This window comes from Copidosoma floridanum, unplaced genomic scaffold, assembly GCF_036245765.1.
Source record: "Copidosoma floridanum isolate Cflo_tuat_1 unplaced genomic scaffold, Cflo_Japanese_pri ptg000013l, whole genome shotgun sequence".
NCBI lineage: Eukaryota > Metazoa > Arthropoda > Insecta > Hymenoptera > Encyrtidae > Copidosoma > Copidosoma floridanum.
In genome coordinates, this window is record NW_028321890.1 from 19974635 (window position 1) to 19996112 (window position 21478).

Consider the following 21478-nt stretch of genomic DNA (forward strand, 5'->3'; position numbering starts at 1 on the left):
ATTTATAACAGCGCGCTATAATCAATGAACCCCTTTAATTATGAATTACCATCGCACCCCCCGCGACGCCGCTGTATATACCACCTCGTTTTATCGGAATAGGCACTTATCGTCACGGAGGACGGCGACAAGCTCTCGAATACACCCGATACACGCCTCTTGTACGCGGATTCATGAAAACGACGCGGGTATATAATATAGTTACAGGTACCGGGAGAAAACGTGACCTGCGTGCTGTACGGCCGATATCGAAAAACACTCGGCTCGCGAAAAGCACCCATAATCCCCACCCACCTACGTATACAGCCGGCAATAACCATCGAACCTAAATCAAGCAAAACTCTCGAAACAGATCCATCCTCGTAATATAAGACGCGCAAGAGGATGGATAAATGGGAGGGGGGGGGAGAAAGTAGGGCGGCACGGTTCGTTGTTGTATTCGGTAGCCCTTGCGGAAGAAGAAGAAGGAGCGCCCGGAGAGAGGGATGGCTCATCCCCGCCTTCTTGGCGCGCTACACCTCGTTTTGGTTCGCGCGAGCTTTACCCCGATGAGAGAGAGAGACTGTGTAAGAAGATGAGCCCCAAACGCGTGGTGTATATAATATGCGTAGCGAACAATGTGCTAACGACGATGATGGCCTTGGTCGTTAAGTAGGTATACATTTGCCCCCGAGGGGGGTATCGGGTGTCTCCCGGGAACTTTGTACCTTTAACGCGCTGTTTAAAGGTTCGTATGTTGGATTCCGGTGGTCTGACTCATCTACGCGCTCATGTATACCATTGTGACGCGCAGGTTTCATCGATTCGTGCGGAACCGTGTGGGTATAAATAGATTTTTTTTTTTCTTCATCGCGCGTACAATGGACAGAAGAGGGGGAGAGTGTAGTGGCCCAGTTTTAATTAGATCGGTTTGATTGTTTTTACACTCGGGTGGGAAGAGAGAAGGAGATGTAGTCATGCAGCCTTCGAATAATCCAAAATAGAAACTTGTTTAAAACAGCCTTGGTTCGAAATGCGATAGTAATTTTCTTGCACAAACCACTAATTGCCCCGTTTTGTGTATGTTTTTTTTACGATACATGTATAGATTGTTGAGATATAAATATATAAAACCCACCTGTATTTGTGTCGTAGGCTGAGAAGAGTAGAATATTTGAACGTTTGTCGACTAAAAGAGACTATTTGGATATCAAAATAACTCTATTGATGGGTACAACAGTTTTATGTTGAAAATAATGGCTGTTTTTACCATCAGGGACAATATCACAACACATCTCACCAAAAGATGATTATGAAAAATTGGGTATTCCAAACCTGTACAGGTCCAATAAATCAATGGTTACAGATTATCCGAGTACATGATTTATGCACTTGCAACTCTCAAGTGGTATGAATCCGCAGGGAATCGACGTAGCTTTGAAAATAGTTCATCTGTCATTGAAACATACAAGTATAGTCCGAATTTCGACAGAATCATTGCGTTTTCCTTTAGAGTTCAGACGTGGTGTTGTTGGCTTTCTTACCTTTCTTCGTCTCTTTTTCGGGGCACTTGTCTAAATGATACAACTTTTAGAGCTCAAATGTATTCTACGGTAAGCCTCAGCTCTCTGTAAAAACCTTTTTTTCCTACTGTGCACAATTCTGCCGTTACTTTACGCTGTACAGTTCCACCACCACAGTAATCAAATTTGAAAAGCTCCAATCATCACCACCAGCTATACCATGTGTAGCACACACACACCACCGAAACGCGCATGACCAGAAGTCGAAAGTTCTCACTTTCGGTGCGTCGACCGTTATCAGCGGCTCCCGATCGGGCGGTTCTCGAATTTCTATCGTAAACTCGTCAGTGTATTTTTACCCGGCGCGTAATTGCACCGCCGCACCAGCTACTACACGCAGCGTGTACGCAAAACGCGGGGAGGAAAAATAAGAAGAAGGAGGAGAAGAAAGGGTTGGAGAACGTAAATCGCGGTGCGTGTATGGGGGGGCGCGATACGATATAAATTTTCCGTCCGGCTCCGTTGCACTGGCGCGCGTGCGGTTGCACGTAAAAAAACTTAAGACCGAGAAAAGAAGGTATAAGCGCGCAAACGAAGCTCGGGTGGAAAAAAGGGGGGGTGCCGTATGATAATGATGAGCTGCATCGAAGGAATTAGTGTACAATGTAACACACAAGTGGGAATATACAGCGAGTGATTAAAGGGCGCGGGGGAGGGGGTTGAGAGAAAAAAAAAATGTGGCCGAAAGTCCAGGTCGAAGGACCCTCGTCCTTTTCCCACACTCTGTGTAAAGCTCGTTCCTTCGGTCGTTCTGTACGTGTGTGTGTAGGCGCGCCGGTGCATATAAATACGAGAGCGGGAGCAGCCGAGTTGGCGAAAAAAGCGCATCAGAGGACGACGACGAAGAAGGACGAAAAAAAAAGAAAAGAAAAAAAAAAAAAAAAAAAGGAACACGAGGAAGACGAAGGAAGAGAGAAGATAATCGCGGAGAAGAAGCGAGAGGTGGGCGCGGAAGGGAGGGGGGGGGACAAAACGGAATATCGCGGGCTCGGCACGGCGTATATACGCGCACGGCGGATGATTTAGGGGTCGGGGGTCGCGGGGGTCGAGCGACCAGACTCTGGAATGTCGGCCCAGTCTCTCTTTTGCTTTTGTTTTTTTTTTTTTGTTTTGTTTTGCCCTCGTATATAAATATGTGTGTTGGCATATATATACATATACATGTGAGCACGTACAACTACTCCTACTGTTGTAAAAGAGCAACAGCAGCTCTCTTCCAGGAGGGACGCGATTATCCTACCTCTCCTTGCCTCCGCACAAGTATGTAATATACATACCGCGTATGTACTCGCTCGTTGCGGAGGATGAGGGATGATAAGGCACGAGGATAACGGACGGGCCCCCGAGTGTGCGTGTATTTAATCTTCTCTCTTCTCGCGCGCGCGCGTGTGTGTGTGTATATATTGTTGTTGTTGTTGTTGCACACAGGAGCAGCAGCAGAAGTAGCTTAGTAGTTGTAGCTCATAGGCAAGTTACCGTTTCACATATATATATATACATTATATGTGTAAAAAATATGTACGTACCGAAGAATAATCGTGCAGATGAGAAGGTCTTGTGTACGTGTAGCCCGTATGTCGCGAAAAGGGAAAATCATCTTCTAGCTCGTTCGTACGTGCACTTATAATAGGTATATAGTCGGGCAAATGGTAGCCCAGATATTACAAAGTCGTGTGCTCATATACGTTGTTTGCCGTGCTGTAGTTTTGTTTGGGGCGAGAAAAATCAGCGAGACCCCCCTGACTGGATGGAGAAGACGGCGGTGCAGTAGTACACGTACAACCGGTGGTGGTAACCCACTAGGAGAAATTATCCGAGTTATACATGCATATACGAAGGGGGGAGGGGGAGTCCTGCTGCGGTGATTTCGCGGAACCCGACGACGAGCTCCTTGTACACTTACGTGTACGAGGTACGTTAAGGAATTGTTTCATTGTGTGTACGAAGAAGCCGTGCTACAGTCTGGAGATGAAACGAGAGCAGAGCAGGATTTTATTGTGGGCTAGAAGCTGAGGGGTCCAAAATAGTATTGACAATAGATACAATGGGCTTCGTAGATAATCAAGTTGAAAAGTAAGCAAGAAAATAAAATAAAAAGTATCGATAAAGGATAGCACAGAGTCGGGACGATGCAGTTGCATCCGAGTCAAGAAGGGACGATACACTGATAACACCAAAGATAAACATTTTTCAATGTACAGGTCGCGTGAGTGGTTCAACAAAAAATCGTCAATTAGGTGATTCTCAAAACTGGAAAATGTCGCATCGACTTTTTCAGGTGATCGAGATTTCTCTCGCACGTAGCACAGCTTGACAAACAACCTAATCAAATCGGACCATCAGTTTCGAAAAACTTTAATTTTTTTGTCAACCATACAGGTATGACTGATCCTTCCTTATGGAAATCTCACTCGATTTCTTCCTAACAGCCGCTGTTTTCCTCTCGTGATGGATCACGACTTTTTTCCCAAAAGTCACGGGTACACACGTCAAACTGCCTCCGCAGCTGAAAGTCAAAAAAGAGACTCGCTCCACCCTTTTCTTCCACATCCCGAGTTCTCCAAACATCGGTTATTGAACCGCACGATCAACTGTTTACGAAAAATCAATCAATTTATCTTACACTACTGCGGTTACGTAAAAAAAAAAAAAAACTCGTTTCTCTTGAGTCCATGGACAGTAGACGCGCGTTGAACTCGTGCATAATTTTGCGATCAAAAATCCATCCAAGTGAACGAGCGCCTCGATTTCGACATCTCATTAAAAGGAGGGAAAAAAAAAAAGAAATGGCCAAAGGGTACCTTGGGCCCACGCGTTAAAACCCCCCATAATTAAACGTCCAAAAATACATTTGTGCACACACACACGTCCTCGAAAGTAGCAGCCGTGGATTGCATGTGGCGCGTATCACGGGACGTCAAACGCTTCGCCATGGCGAGGAGAATAAAAAGAGAGGAGGAAAAAAAAAAAGGAACAAACTAGTCAAAAAGTCAAAAGCGGAGCGAGAGGGGGAGAGCAACAAGCAAGCCTTTCCATCGCAGGTAGACTCGATTAAACACCGATTCCTCTTTCCTTTCTCGTTCTCACAAATGTACCCGTACCACCACCACGTACGCTCGCCATATACACACCATTTAAATCGCTAAAGTTAGCAGCTGTCAAGCGCCGCGCGGAGCCTTTATGAAGAGACAAGCCAAGAAAGGAACGAAGGAAGAGAAGGAGTTGAGGGGGGGGGGAAAGGAGACGGATTGCTGTCGGTGCTGCTGGTGGTGGTGCTTCGAAGAAACGGGCCCGAAAAAGTCGGAGAGTGAAAATTCGTATACCCATATTATATACACACAGGACGACGGAGGATATACAACACACAATGCCGTGTATGGGTTGGCTCAATTTCGAATCGTCTCTTTCTCACTCGGGGCCGAAAAATCAAGGGCCTGCCACCAGGTCTGATATGCCGCACGACGCTACCCTACGTCAAAACCAATGGACATCTCGCTCGCGCGCGCGTGGTTGTGTTTGCAAGCGAAAGGAAAAAAAAAAAAAAAAAAAAAGAGTGGGCCCCGAGAGTCAAGAGGGCCTAGAAGGAGGGGGAGAAAAAAGAAACAAGGAAGGGCCCCGCGCGTATACAGCGCAGCATTGTAATTTCGTTTCGTAACCCGATATCTTTTTCGCTCATCTTCGTCGCGCTCTTTTCTCTTTATTCCACGAAACTTTTTTTTCTCTCTCCCCCCCCCGATCTCTTTTGTGCATTTTATCATACATTTCTTTTTTTTTTTCCCTGCTTTGCATTATTTTCGCGCGGACGGACGCGACGATTTCCCCCAATGGCGCGTGTTTGCACATCCGAGCGCGTGTGGGAAAACTTCGGCTCGTGAGAAAACGTCAGTGTTCCATGAAGCAGCAGCGGAAAGCGAGAAAATCCTACACCCAACGCTCGCACAAGTATCCATTTGCATGTACGCAAGTTTCCACCACGCAGTTGACTTTCAGGAGGCAGGTTGGTTGAAATTCTAAAAAAAAAAAAAAAAAACGCGTGTCTTTATCGATCAGGCCTTTAAAAAAGGGCGCGCAATTACGTGATAAGGCGTGAAATTGCCGGGGAGCACGCCATCGTCGAATCAATCGCTCAACCTGTGTAGCCACCCCGGGCACGTCCACCGCCCACTCGGGCTCGTACGGATGACAGACTGTATCGGCCGGACGATCGGCAAGCAATCGCGGACGAAAACTAACTTGGGAGGGAAAACAGAGACAAAAAAAGTGTATGGAGTAAGGGAAGAGCAAAAGTATGTATATAAGGAAGGTAAACAGTATTATATGTATATATATACGCGGGAAGATTCTCGCGTCTCTTGTGTTACATCGATATGCGTACATGTGCGAGCACAAGCGTCGGGGGTGCGCGAGAGCGCGTGAATTATGTTTGCACGTGAGATGTCAAATTGCTCGGTGTATCGTGAAATATACAGCTCCACGCGCGGTTGGAACACATTATGTGCTCTTCCTTCCATGATGTAGTGCAATGCACGTCGAGTACACGAGGAGAAGGTTGCTCATCGCAACCAGTTTGTCTCCCTCCCTTGGTGCATACATCTCGTTGTTCATCGTCTCTTTTCTCTCCGTTCATCTTTCATCGGGCCATTCTGGATGTTTATCCTTCTGTCAATGTTATTCCTAACATTGAATACTGCACAAAGCTCAAGGAAATTGAGGCCATTTAAAGAGAGTCCACTATCCCCTGATTTTTAGTAAATTTCGTGCTTCGTTGATTTTTCTGTCGATCGTCGATACTTTTATTCTTTCTCCTATGAAAACTATAACTAATAAAATTCATGTACTGTGATTGTATAACCGTACAAACGAATCATACAATAGTCAGGAATCACAATCCAACGGTCTCTTTTATTTTTTGAAAGACAATCTAAACCACAATATCGGTACAAAAAAGTTCTTTTTAAGTGACGTATGAACTAAAGTAGAAGAGAATCCACGTGTGGATACAAACACATAGATGAATTCTCTGACCCAGTAAAGATCTTTCCAGGCACACATGAAATCTCAACAATACTATTGCATACGGTACATACTTTTTTCTTGACTTAACACAGAGTATACACAACCGATCAAAAAAAAATAATAATAAATAAATAAATCAATACACTTGAAATCCCTCAGCAAAATCCGCCGAAACAAAAAGAGTACATGCCAACCTGCCCCGAAACGGCACCGTCTTTTCCCAGCGTTAATTAATATATCTCACGAAAAGCAACAGCTGCCGCTCCCAAGGTATATTATCGCGCAGAACCCTCGCTCACCCGCACACCTACACAGAAACCCTCGAAAAAAGGGGGAAGGTGGGGAGCACATATTCAATATCCACGTGAGCACAGCCGGAGAAAGGTAAAGGGATAAAGGGTAGAAGAAAAAGAGTCGGAGGCAAAACGCATATGGCTGGAAGTGGAGGGAGGGGGCAGAGCTGCTTTGGCAATCTTCGCGCCACGCCTAGTGTCCAGTCATTAGGCGCGATCCTTCATTAAACGAGGGGTCCGAGCAAACAAGATGAACAGAAAAGGCACAGAGGGCCCACACGCGAGTATACGGATGAGTTGCAGCACAGCGTGGAACGATGAGGAGAGGCAGAAAAAAAAAAAAAAAAAGACGCGAGTGGTATATATACGATAAAAAAAGTCGCCGAATCATCGACAGTCAATAAATATGGGGCCCAATCGATCGATACGCCGATGTGTATTAAGCCAGTCTCTTTCCCCCTCCCCCCTCTTGGTCTTGTTCTCGAGATCAATCCGTGGGGGCCCCAATAGCGCGTGTAACCAAATCAACTGTGTCCGAAGCTCCCCGGACGTTTAAAGGATGTATACCAAAGCGCCCGCGCACCATTGTTTTTCCCGCTCCGCCTCTCTCTCTATCTCTCTGCGTTTGGAATTCAAATGATGAAACACTTGATTCTCGCTCGTTTCGGTAACTCATCCACACAAACACGAGATTGAAAAAAAAAAAAAAAAAAGAGATCGAAAACCGATTTCTTTGGGTGTATACACGAGTGGGGCGAGCGCGCGCTCAGCATTTTCCATGCCAAGTGCCGGCTTTTTCCTTGCACCCACCATCAGCAGCCAAGAGGAGAGAAAAGGGGCCATACGGTCCTAATCCTCGTGCCGGGACGCGTAAATCACGCCTCAGCTTCCCTCTTACTTTTCCGTCGATGCTTTCTCGACACTTCCGACCGATCCCCTTTGGCAGTGGCTTCATACCTTACGAACTATACATACGCACAATATGGTATACGTGGGGTGAAGGGGCAAAAAGTATACGTATATGGCACAGATGTGCCACGAGGAAGGAGTTACGCCGAATCGAACGTTTCGCTGGGCAAACGAGCACAACCTTTGCGGTATAGGTTTTTCGGCGAACGAGGGAGAACCGGCTGCATTAGCCTGCGACTTTGCGTGGGAGACACGAGGGTGGGGACGTACAGGTTGCTCGTAGTTTTTCCTCGAGTCATAAGTATTATCTCAAATGATGTTTCGGCGATGTGGCCTTTTATAATACGTTAGGTGTGCGAAGTTGAAAAATAAAACAAAAGGATGGGAGGGATAATCGCGTTGACCGGAGGATATACTGTACAAACTCTCACTGTTTCAACAAGGGGTGTGTGCTGTTAGGCTCAGCAGGGAAGGTGCCTCGGGCACACGTGTGTTTATCCATAAGAGCCCCCATAAGTGCTGACGTGCTTTTCCGTGCTCAATCTGGAAAAGTCGATTTACGAATGTATCCAAGGACTCATCGACGCACACAGCATACATACATACTCAACTTGCACAGGTTGTGTTTTATCTCGTATGATTGTGCAAGTCACCCCGTGTACCGCCTGAATTCCCGACAAAGTACTTCATCACCTTCACCCTGAAATCGGCAATTATCTACTTACGTAAATCAAAGAATTGATAAAGCTTTTGGATGACCCGGACAAAAGACAATTGGATCGACCACACTTGGTACACACATATGTACAGCCCCCGAGTGTTTTCCTTCACGTGTCAATGCGTACGAAATAATGAGTTTACCGATGGCAAACAAATTGGCTCTACTATACTTGAACGCGATAGACCAAACACTCTCGAAGCCCCCGATTAAACACCTATCTCCCGTAACACACAAAAAAAAAGCCTTTCTCGAGAGTTCAAGTGCAAAAAAAGGAGGAAAAAAACAAACAACCCAAAAAGATCCTCTCGAAGCGTCAAGCTTCCATCGAGACATAATATTTCCTCCGCACGCCACAAAAGCCGCAAAGCAAAGAGAGTGTAGCTCTCGAAAATCGTACACGCCACCGGTACACAATATAGTCTCCCGTATACTTATACACTCGACGCATCGACAGTAGCTCAAGAGCCGAGGGGCGGACGGGGGGGAGAAGGAGTCCATGCCCATCAGAGATCGCAGGCAGCTGTACAACAATGGCCGTGCGCGCCTCTAACGAGCGCGAAGCGGGCCCCAAAAACTCCATGGGATTTCGGATAGGCAGTGGCGTTTAACACTCGCTGTATGTATTATAGTATATGTGTGTACAAAAAGAGGAGAGAGAGCCTACCGTCTGTGTCCGCCGATGCGCAGATCTTCGAGCCCCTGGACCATTGTACACACACACACACACACACACAGCGTGTATATCCGAGAAAAGTGGCCGTTCCAGCATCTACTCTTGGCTAATAATAGGGGAGCCTCGCGCCTCAATGGGAAAACCGCCTACTTCTCTCCTAGAGGGCATCCATCCTCTCGACCGCAACAACGAAGTAGCGCTCTCGATGATCCTCCTCCCCCTCCTCCACGGATTATAGACCGAAACTCGATCCTTCGTGTGTATTTCTGTATATCACCACTTATGCGAGCCGACAAACAGACTATATGCATTGGGCGCTACTCGTGTATGGATACACCTTTTTCTATGGGATTGTACTTTCTTGTCGGCAAAAGCGCGAAACTCGAGCGTTTCCGCGTCTTCGGGAGTCCGCGGTTAATCTTTTTTTTTTTTTTTTTTTTTTTTTTTCGCAGGTGAAAATGGGTGGATTACGGGCTCGACGCGTGCGACAAGTGCAATTTTTGAAATTTGGCTGGACCCTCGGCTTCCGGGAACCGAGTGCTCGTTAAGGCTGAAAAAAATGACCGATTTACAACGCTTCTCTGAAGCGAAACTATACATACACAAATGCAGAGGTCAAGTCGTAATTTACGATCTGTTGTGGCTTGAAGCGCATGGGAAAATATGACTTGTGGCGGTGGTTACAGGATGTATGAAAATCGGGTACTGCTCCATCAGTTGTCGACTCGGAACTTCCTTTTCTTTGTTTGTCCGGGGGAAAAGAGAGAATAAAAGAAAAAATTAATCGCTGATAATTTTTTCGCTCCTCCAAAGGAGAGATCGAGTATCAAAGTATAACTTTTCTACGAAATAAATCACCGCGAGCCAAAGGATATGTTTTCAAAACGGAACGAAAAAAGGAAGAAGAAAAAAAAACTACGTACACACGCATAGGACGCTTTTATTTATTTCGAGCGAAAAGTTTTTATTGGCCTCGCAATATCCCTATAAATCTCGTCGATCGCTGGCGCGAGAACCAGTTTTACAAGCGCCCCCCTCGAGCGCGTTTTATTGTTTTTAAATAATCCGTTTATTCGGATCATTTGCATATGTTCAATACGAAAATTTACAGCCTCGACCGAGGGGGTGGGGGAAAGGGAGGACAAAACGGCACTTCGATCGGAGATATTCAATTACGAGAGATCCTCCCGATATAGTCGCGTGACAACTGTATACACACACGTGTTTGTATTTGGCTCTCAAAGGTGTCCGAAAAAGGAGAGACGAGGGAGGAAAAAGTAATGTTCGCCACGAGGCAACGTGTTTCGGACGCCGAGCTCCATTATGGCCGATATGGCCGATTTTTACGTGTCAACATGCGGATTTACAAGATTTTACCTTCAGATTAAATTGGCGAGCGGAGACAAAACCAGCAAAATAAAATCGATGCTTTATCCCGACCACAAAACGATGAAACTGCCTTTCCGTTGTAGCGGAAAAATTGGTGTCAGAAGTGGGCTGTAGTTGATAATGGTACTTAAAGTCTGCCATACTCTAGTTGTCGAATACAAGTATATCTACGTCACGTAGAGCATTAACTGGTGCTCCACATTTTACATCAAAGTAACAACTAGAAAAGATGAAGTTTATCGGCATTATTTTAAATATGAAAAAAGCGAAAATCGCGCCAGAGAATCCCCTGATCCAAGTTGAAAACACACAGCCATATGTATGTGAAAAAAAAAATCATCATAAGCGTTCCGAATCGCGTGAAACGCCAGTCTAAAATCTCGAGCACGACTCTCCAAAATTCCTCCGAAGATTCCTCGAATGCCAGCCAAAAGAGTTCCGAGCGCGTGCGCGCCTGGAGTATAAAAGAGAGGCGAAAAAAAAAAAAAAAAAAAAAAAGAAGCAGAGAGGTGAGTCCTGGGCAGGCAAAAGAGAGCATATAGTAGCCTAGAGAGAGAAAAAAAGGACGATTGTACAAGGAGTATGGGAGTCCGTGTTTGTGTGGCGCTCCTACTACGCGTATAATAGACACACTCCAGCAACATCGCGTCGTTTTTAATGCCACCGAGGCTGCTGCAGTTTCCGAAAAATCTCTCGAGCCGATCTTCTCACGTGTGAGAGCGCCCGCCCGTGTACATGTGCTACCGCAGTGTCTCGTCAGAGTCACCAAGCTGACCGTGGCTCGGGCCCGCGTTAAAAAACAACGAGTGTACCAAAGAGGACACGGGGAACACGAGTTTAATCTGTTGTAGACGGTAGCGCGCGGTGATACGTGCTGCTGCGCCCACGCGTCGCTCTATGCATCATGTGTTGCTGCGCGTGATGTTGGGAGCTACTGAATTTCTAAGCTATTTCGAGGGCAAGCGCGTTTTGCGCGAAATTGGGCGTCCTGGTTTGAGGATTTTTTTTTCTCGAGTTGCTGTTGTCTCTAGGCCGATTCTTATCGGTACAGCATATAAAGTATTCAATCCGGAGAGATGGCTCTTTCTTTTTGGCACTGGATGATTTGTTTTTACTGCCTCGCAGGGGGAAATAATACTACCTTCAACCTTTATATTTCTTTTTTATTTTGTACGTCGTTTGGAAGGACGCCAAGTTGCTTAGATTATACGATCGTCCACTGGCTTTGATCGGTTAGGCTGGATGGAAATCGGTCCACCTGTGCTTGTGTCGATGCTCTACCGATCGCAGATGGAACATTCGTAATTTTCAGTTTTCCTCACTTTGTAAGTTTTTACCAAACTTTTGGAACAATTGAAACTAAAATTCTTTCTTTAGTAAATTCAAGGTAATGGGAAATAATATTGTTGGTTTGGAAGTAACCTTTCGACGAGCTATACTAGTTTGAGTAAAATATATGGATACACTGCTTCGATTATCGGTGTAAACTACCTCGTAAAAATGCGCATTTTTCAAGACACTCCAATTGATCAATCTTAATCGATCACATCGTATAATTCTTTCGCGCAATCAGCGCGCACCGATGCTCGGATCATTCGATCGGCGATCAGCCTTGAGGATATCCGTCGAGATTAATGCGTGATAAATCGTCTGACGTCTCAACTGCGTGCAACCAACCCGCGTGCACGGCATCAAAGCTCCGAAAGAATGATGCACACACTCGTGGGGGCACAAGTGCGAAGAAAAGAGATTCCGATCCCCGAAAAGGAAAGCGCAAGGGAGCGTCCCTCACGGTGCACCCGCGCGCCCAAGTGTACACGCACAAACACACTCGAATTCTCTCCCGGAAAACATCTGTCCGCGACTCTCTTTCGGAGCCACCACGGCGGAATTGATCGCCGCGCCTGTATCTCCGTGATATACACACGTGTATGTAAACACGCTCGCGTTAACGCTCAACCGCACCGCGTTTGGATGGATTTGCGGTTCCTTTTCTTCTTCTTCCCGACCTTCGCGAGTGCCTTTGGGGCCCAACGCGTGCGTAATTCCCTCTAGAGCCCAGTGTGTGCCGTGTACGTGGCTTGTACAGGCGATTGAGTGTGTACACGCGGGGGGTGCATTGTGTCGTGTTTGCGTAAGAAGTGACGACGATTGATACGGTATACCATATAAAAATCACCCTGTACAATCCAAGGATGCCTTCGGCTACCAGGAAACCAAATCTGAGGGTAGAACTGTCCCATCACAGCGTAGATGTATGTTTTTCATTTTTTTTTTTTTTTTTTTTCTAACATGTTGAAAAAGCCTAAAGCTATCAATACAAGATGTGAAACTTCTGCAACCTTATGAAATTTGGTAAAAACCTCATAATCCTGTACACCTCTTTACAATAACAATATCCTTTACTTGTGCCTTTTTTCGGAAGATAAAAAAATTATCAAGTGTCGAAGATTCCACAAGGACTTTGGCTTAGGATTCATCACACCAAGATAACATTTTTTCACCACGGGAAATCTGTGACAATAATAATAATGCCTCAACCTCGATGCTGATTCTTACGCTAACAATATCCAACTTTGCAGTTACACAACATAAACGGAGGTTCAACGTAAACAGGCACACGAAACGGCGAAGGAATGAGATGGAGGAACTTTCTATTTTAAAAATGGCGAATGTTTGATTGTTCCCGAGAAGCACGTTGTAATTTTTGATTACTCCATACGTGCCTACCCCCACAAGACCCAAGCATTAAAAAAAAAAAAAAAAAAAAAAAAAAGGGAAGAGAACAAAAAGAGTAAATGCCGGAGACGAAGGAGATCCTGCTATCCTTTAAACAGATGCTATCTCAGCTGCTGTCTCCCTCGCTCTCTCTCTCTCTCTTGTGGGCTGGTACGTGTTGTACGGCAGGTCGGATGGTGTATATATATACATGTACCTTTGATTTATTGGCGGTAATACACCGAAAGTGCGATTTTCGGAAACTCAATATAAAAATTTAGCGAGAGCTTTCGAGATATACAACGAGAAAAAAAAGTCAACCCCGCGCTCTCGCCCAGCCTAGGCCTGCAGGATCGTCGAGTTTTACAGCCTTTTTTTTTTTTTCTTTTTTTCCTCTCGTCGTTCCCTAGGAGAGCCAATCCCAAAATTACGTCCTTCTTTTTGTCCTCTCTCGCTCCCTCAACTCGTCCTTTTTACACGCGTTATTACATTCCGGCTATAAGCCATACACGTATAAACACCATCGCTGCAGTCGATTGCACTTTTATACCTCCAGTCCTTTTTTTTTTTTTTCTGGTACACCCAAGCAGGTATATGGCCCGCACGAGCCAAGCTATACACACACAACAGCTAATCGATCAATCGATCTACAAACAGATCGAGGGGCTCTATCTAAATCCAATATCTCCGGGTCTCCCCTTGCCCCCCTAATCTCTGACTGGCCAAGTCGTAGAGTCGATCTCTTATCGGTCGACGCGATCTTTCTTTGTGTTTTCCTCCTCCTCCTCCCCCTCTTCTTTTATTCTCCGTTTGCTTGTCTTCTTCTTCTTCTCAGGGTTGTTCAGACACGAAGCTTACGGCTCGCGTTCGCCGAAGAGAGGATGAAAACAGAGGGAAGATTTTGACAAACGGATCATCATCTTTGGGACGATGATTGGGGGAAAAACCTTTTTAAATCGCACCTTGTGAGCCAACGATATTTTAATAGGAATACCGGGAATTGGGAGCGGTTATGGCTAATTATATATATACGTATGCTCTCGTGACGTTTGCATGGTTTTTTTTTTCTTCTTTCCTTTTTGTTTACCAACACACAAACAAACGTCCAACCGAGTGAAACACTAGACATGGTACTTGTCACAATTGTGTGTATATATACAGGCATCGTGCGGAATTTTAATTTGATAGCCAAGGTATTACGAGAAAATTATCCACTCGAAAAAGTCGGGACAAAGAAGAACGGGAGGCGAGGGGTGGCGTTACGAGGGTCGCGGTTTTCGAAAAAGAAACAAAAAGAAAAAAAAGAAAAAAAGCAAACGTCCCCTCCTCCCTCTCGAAGTGCATCCACAACACATCGGGATGGACCGGTAAGAGCAGCAGCATTAGTGCGCACAAGCACAAGCGTATATATATACATAGGGAGAAAGTGCAGGGACGAGGGGTGAAATTTCGCCCATAAGGTCGACGTATAGCGAGACTAGCCAGAACTGTTTGTCAGTGTGTATATATATACACGCAAGCATTGGGTGTTGGGGGATGGCACTGGTGTCCTTACCTCTCTCTCTCTCTTTCTACACTGTATGAGTATACACTCGGTGCCAAGCCCCGTGCACAATAGACGCGAAAAATCATCCATTATCCTAGCCTGCTCGTTGCTGCTGCTGTTACTTTACGCGTTGTATATATAGCCTATGTTTGTACGTGTGTGTAAAAGAGAGAGAGAGAGAGAGAGAAGAGACGCTTCGAAGGCTGCCTGACAATGGCGAGTACGCCCATATATCACTCCGGGGCCGAGGGCTTTTCTCCCAAAAAGAAGACTACGACGACGAAGAGCCGCACGCGCAGGAGCACGTATATACGGCCGGTGGTGTATACCGAGAACATCAGCAAAACGGGGCCCCCCGAGCTAACCATTTTCCAACTAGATCCTCGTTTCGCCGCAGATAGATCCCAGCCCCATTATGCCCCTCGGGACTTTCGAAAGGTCCCCACCTCCCCGTTTATTGCATCCCTTTGGTCCTTCTCTTCACGGCACTTCCCCCCACCCCACATCTTAGCTTTTCCTTTTTTTTTTTTTCTCTCTCTCTCGCTCAAGGGCCTCTCTTGTTTCTCCCCCTCGTCCGAGATTTCCTCCCGTTATGCGTGTGTATGCTTGCGCGTCAAGTTTTTCCTCCGTCAAAGTTTCGCGCCTTCCTTTATACCTCCTCCCTCCACCCTGGCAATAGGTACCTGTATAGCGGGGGAGGAAGAAGTTTTTCGGGGGGGGGGGCCGCAGATGTTTTGGGTCCATTGTTGCGTCACGAGGCCCCGGGACTGATTAATCGTCCGGTTCCGCGTAAATTTTTCCGAGCCTCTTTACCGGGAACGCCGTAAAATTTTCGCTCGGGCTCGTAAATTAACAGCTCGTTCTCGTCCCCTTGGATTCGCACGGGGAGTGATTAATCGTGCGCACTCACCCTTTTCCAGAAAAAAAAAAAAAAAAAAAAAAAGGAGAGAATATGAAGCGTGGAAAACCGACGAACCTCACCTATACCTGCGGTACGTGCGACCCTTCGACGATAAGAAGCGTGGTGAGATCAAAGCATCGCATACAAAGGACTTTGGCTCCTCGGAAAGAGAAAAAAAAAAAACACTTTTATAGAGCTGACATCTTCGAGTGAATTTTCATCAGTACAGAGTTGGAGCTGAGCTTCGGGGTACGAAAATTACCTTTGAGTGATTTTTAGATGAAACGCAAGATGTATCGACAAAACGAGAGGACAAGTGGTCGTATAATATAGTATCACAGGAATACGAAGAGATGCTTTGGGAAAGTTGACGGAGGAAAGACCAATACGTTGTAAAAATGACAAAGTGCGAAGAGATGAGATACCTTTGAGCACAAACACGGACACATATTCTGCATCATCCGCAAAGTATATCAGTTACTCTCTCGATGCACCGCGCAGCCAGACTCATCCGCCATTTATTCGTGCCCTATCGCAGCGAACGGAAGCATCAGAATCTCCTTTCTTCGTCTCCGCGTGCGTGGTGGGGACGTATTTCTCTGAAAGTTATTAATCGTCCTCGTGCGCTCTTTTTTTTCATTCACTGCACCGGGTTTAACATACATATATATATTGTACGTGGCACGCGCGTGCATTGTGCGTCTCTGTTTACCCACACTTTTCGTACCAGCGCTTCTATTTTTTTATTTTTTTTTATTCGCACTTACGGTAGTGCATTTGTGAGTGTGAACGCGAGATTGATTTATCTTCTTGCCGAGGAGCGAGGAAGAGAGGGATCGGGTACGGGATGGCGACACCCCAGCGCTTCGGTTGTGTGACTTTTTCCTTCGAGCGCAAATGAATGGTTAATTGATTGGGTCCACTTTCTCTCCCTTTCTGCGATTCGGTTTCCTTTGTGATCGCGTGTATGGGTGCAAGGGTGACACTTTGAGAGTGTGCACTAAACAAGCTGCGAATGTGTATGGCTTTCACGCTTTTTCGAGCCCATCAAAATATTTTTCCCGGCCTCCTTCTCCACCGAGGGCTCGATTGTAATAGTTTGGATTTTCTTGGGTCGAGTGGTTAATTTACCGCAGTGTTTTTTTCTTTTTTTTTGTTTCATACACGCACGTTACAATAGATTTTTGAGTATGTACATTAAAACAATTCTTTTTTTTTTTAAATGGTCAACAAAGTGTCAGGGAGTGTCTCAGGAAACGATTTTTCATCGCATATACCTTCGGTTTAAAAGAAAAACCACATGATAAAACGTGCAAACTCGACGCAAATGCGCTAAATTACCATAAAATCCTTCGAAATGAAGGCGGGATCGTTAAAACGCGGGCGACAGTTTAAAGAGCCGGACGAGTGCGCGAGTAAGGAATCAATGGCTCGTGAGAGAAGGGCATAACTTCATGAATATTAAAAAAAAAAAAAAAAAAAAAAAAAAAAAAAAACCACTGCGTACGGAACAATGACGCGTTCGCCAACACCACGCGAGGTCCTTTGTCCCTCTAACGAGAGTCCTGTCGCGTTATCGCGCGTGACTCTAACGTCGCACGAGTCGTTTTCGATCCAATCGGCGAAATTAATTGCACTACGAGGGTAAAGTGTGTATGCACAAACGTGGGCAGAGGATAAAGTCGCGCACCTTATGGTCTCGCGAAAAACCAAGGGGAAGCTTTTTGTTCGGGGAGTTCACCCGTAGTACGACCATCCCAATACAACTAGCGAGTGAGTCCACCACTGGTTTTTTTTTTTTTTTTTTTTTTTTTTTTCAATTGACAATAATAATATGATTCAACGCTGTGATTGGCAAAAAGATATATATTTTAGAAGTACATGTTAGCGAAACACTTTATTTCTCAAAAGTTCTTTTCAGGATAATCTTTTACGACCGTATACGTGGTATATATCCTTAATTTTAATCTTCTCGTACCCGAGGACACACGGTCGATTGGTTGTTGGTGTAGTTTTAAGAGTATAGGAAAAATGGAGATTTCTGTCAAGAAAAACACTTGAAAATTAAAAAAGCCCCCTCCTGCGCCTAAAACCTACATCCCTATGAGAAAAAAAACGGCACAGCAGAGGGTCTCCTTGAAACGCAGCCATTTTCGCCTCGAAAAAAAGAAGGAACTCGCTTCCGCTTCTCCCCGGCGTCTTTCCTTTCCTCCCGGAACTCGAAAAAGAAGTGTAAGCCGAGGGAGTGACACCCGAAGAAAAAAGAGAGACGGCCGAGCGTGCGCCAGGACTCTCTCTCTCTCGAGATCGCGCTCCGCCGCCCGGCTTCCGATGGAAATAAATAAAGCGCTTTCTCCGTCCTTCGCGCGCCACGCGAGGACTCTCAGATCCGGAGGGTGTCTTCACCCCTACCCCCTTACGAGGCTCTCGGCCAAAAAAAAAAAAACTTATGCGTCTGCTGTGCGTCAAGTATAGGCGGGGGTGGGCGCGAAAAGTCGAGCAACCATCGCTGGCTGCGCTTGAGCATTGTTTGAGAGAGTCGCTCTGGAATCGCGAGCCGGTCGCTTTTTACTTGTACAGGCACACGATAATCCTCGTGGGAATTTTAGTAAACCAATTGATGATTTTTCACACTTGCAATATTTTGTATACATTCATTTCATTAGACCGCACGATTTTTTTAGTCATTTCGGAATGACTTGGGCGCACTTTGGTCAAAAGACGTATACCTTTAGATTAAAATGAAATAATCGTCCCAACTGTGAGGATGAAACTTAAAATGGTAAGCCAAACTCGATGAGAAAAACCAAGGGTATAGCCGACGATTGTTATTCTGATGGGACAAATTAATCAACGTCGCTTCGCAATTGTGATTTCAGGTGAAAAGCCGTTCAAGTGCGAGACGCCGGGCTGCGACAGGCGCTTCGCCAACAGCAGCGATCGCAAGAAGCACAGCCACGTCCACACGTCGGACAAGCCGTACAATTGCCGGGTCAACGGCTGCGACAAGTCGTACACCCATCCAAGCTCGCTCCGCAAACACATGAAGGTAATCATACACTCTGTAAATACATTTGAATATGTACAAAAAGGGGAATAAGTATAATCGGCTGCATATATAGAGAGGGGTTTACACCACCCGAGAACACCTCGGTGGAATCTTAATGAGAAATCGTACTTAAATAAAAATATCCTTAGCTGTATGAGGTTCACGGTAACCCGTGCAGTGAGTAAACGTCAAAATTTCGTTACCTCACGGGAACCCCGATTCTGCAGCCGCTCCCTTCGTCCCTTTTCCTCTTTTTGTTGCTCGTACAACACCGAGAAATATGAATTACTGCCCTCTCTCTATCGGTCGGGCGAGTTTAGGTTTCCATCTCTCCCCCCCTACTTTTTTCCTGTCTCTCTTGCTCGAGAGAGTTATTGCTTCGGAGCTGAGGAGCATGATTGTGCGATTATTAATTCGTTGTGTTCGGCTCGTGCGCGCGTGGATATGGGCCCTGGTTACTATACGCGCAAGTGCGGTCTTTCCTCATCATGTATACGAGCACGCGTGGATCTGAGATTTATGCCGGACTCGTAATTTTTTACACGAGAGCTTTGACAATTTTCCACACTTTTACGTGGTAGTGATTTTCGCACTGCAGAGTTGAGTAAAAAATTAATTTAGCGTTGCGAGAGCTGAAGAAACAAATTAATGCATCAACTTGCTTTATCGACCATTTTGATGATTTATTACGAAAAAAAAAAAAAAAAAAAATTGCAGAATATAGTACGAAACAATCGCAGATTTCAATATTTTAAAAATAACATTTGGAAATTACAATGAGTCATTTCTAAAAACTGTTGGGTTTTTCGGAAACGGAGGCGTGGCTATCTCGGTCATATTTCCACGTTGTGCTTTTACTGGTTGCAAGAATCAATATTACAGTCGATGAATGATTTATGAGCGACCGCAGTTCGATACAATTGAATGACAACATATATGCATTTTTATTCAACATCTTTTGCACTTTATTTATCACACAGCAGTACGAAAAAAAAGTTTGACTAACTCTACTGAACCAAATTGATTTAATAACCACATGCACTTCACTTAAAGATAGAAACCTACACGATTGATAATACAAGCTCCTACTGTGCAAAAAAAGTGCAAGTCATAATATGTTTAAGCCAAACAATCCTATAATTTGAACTCTTGTAACTTTATTTCTGAATACATTCATCCTCATACTATCCCCTGGAAACTTGAAAATCTTAAAATTAATCCTCTTAAAAGCAAACATTTATACAGGTTCTTTGAGCCCTCGTACCGCACAAACATCAGTTTTTCTAGGCACGTTACATTAGCTTCCCGGTATACCATTACCATAAATTCTTCTAAAAGCTGGAATCACCTCCGACTCGTTTAGTGTAAGTTTCAAAAATTCAACTAAACCATAGAACACTACAATTTTGCAAAACAACCTCCTCCTTTTTATTGCAACATTTTAAAATTTGCCTCTAGAATCTGCAGAACCTAAAAAGTACCCTTATAATTCTAATAATCTTGAGATTTCTATCAAGCATAAAGATCGTTTGAATAATTAGCAAATTCCAACGCCTTTACAGTTCCCCTTAGGAATGAAAAATCTTAGAAACAACGAATGGAAGCTAAAATCTAATAGAGTTGACCCTATGGGGTCCTTAGGTTTATGTCTGAGAGCCATAAACGATCATTTGTACCTCTATAAAAATATGAAAACATCAATTTTGAGCTTATGACTCGGCTTTGTCGGGTTTTTACTTTGCCAGGGTTGCTATAATACAATAAAAAGTTGTACTACGGGGTTTGACAAACTTGATTAACATGACCCAAAATGATCGTGTCTCCCAAATCCTTAATCTAACCATAGGTACAGATCCCAAATTCTCGTACCATCCTTATAGTAAAAAAACGATCTATTAACGACGACGACACTTATCGTGTACTTTCAGGTGCACGGCATGGCCATGAGCGACGGGGGCAAACTAAGCGGCGGCTACGACAGCGAGGGCGAGGAGAGCAGCAGCAGCGGGGGCAGTCTCTCGGTGACAGGCCACACGGACTCGCCCCAGCCCTCGCAGCCAGTGACCTCGTCAACCTCCACGACCCCTCTGTCCAACGGTCCAGCCTCCAACGGCTCGAACCCCAACAACAACAACAACAACAGCAGCAACAACAGCAACCTGGTCACGCAAATGTCGCAGCAGCAGCACCACCAGCAGCAACACCAGCAACAACAGCAGCAGCATCCACAGCAGCACCACCACCTGAGCGATTGGTACGTTTGCCAGCCGACAGCCGCGATGGCGCCCCAGCACAGTCCGCTGTCCCATCACACGGCCCCGCCGCCCGGCCACCACATCGGCCATCACTTCAGCACGCTAATGCACCATCAGGCCACCGCCTACTGAACGGCCGACACCGCACTCCGTCCCGTTCACGGCGACCCCTGATTCATACATAAATATATTATGTTCACGAGCGTTACAAGGAACACTATACCTCTCTTGCATAGTGCTTTCGTACCAAAGCTGACATGACAGAAATAACGAGATGAGCGCTTCGTTCTTTGGGACGTGACGCTAATGTTATCGTTATCGTTGTTGTTTTTATTGTTGTTATTGTTGTTGTTGTTGTTGTTGTTTTTCTTTTTCCTCTTCTTCTTGTTATTACGCGTAATACCCATGAGACTGCTCTAAATATACCTTGTAAAACTACCCTACTG

At 45.3% G+C, this 21478-nt stretch overlaps 1 protein-coding gene across 3 annotated transcripts in view; it reads left to right on the forward strand.

The window, feature by feature from the left end:
• The window catches only part of LOC106645062 (uncharacterized), a 31113-nt gene extending 9949 nt beyond the window's left edge, over positions 1-21164 (forward strand). For 2 of the 3 annotated variants that reach the window (XM_089591521.1, XM_089591522.1), the window contains 3 exons: positions 18608-18777; positions 20706-20879; positions 20994-21164. In XM_089591521.1, the coding sequence (XP_089447647.1) occupies positions 18608-18777; positions 20706-20879; positions 20994-21164 (515 nt within the window). Of the gene's footprint in view, positions 1-18607; positions 18778-20705 lie in introns of all 3 variants that reach the window. The other variant, XM_089591520.1, reaches the window with a different exon arrangement.
• Positions 21165-21478: the final 314 nt, after the last annotated feature.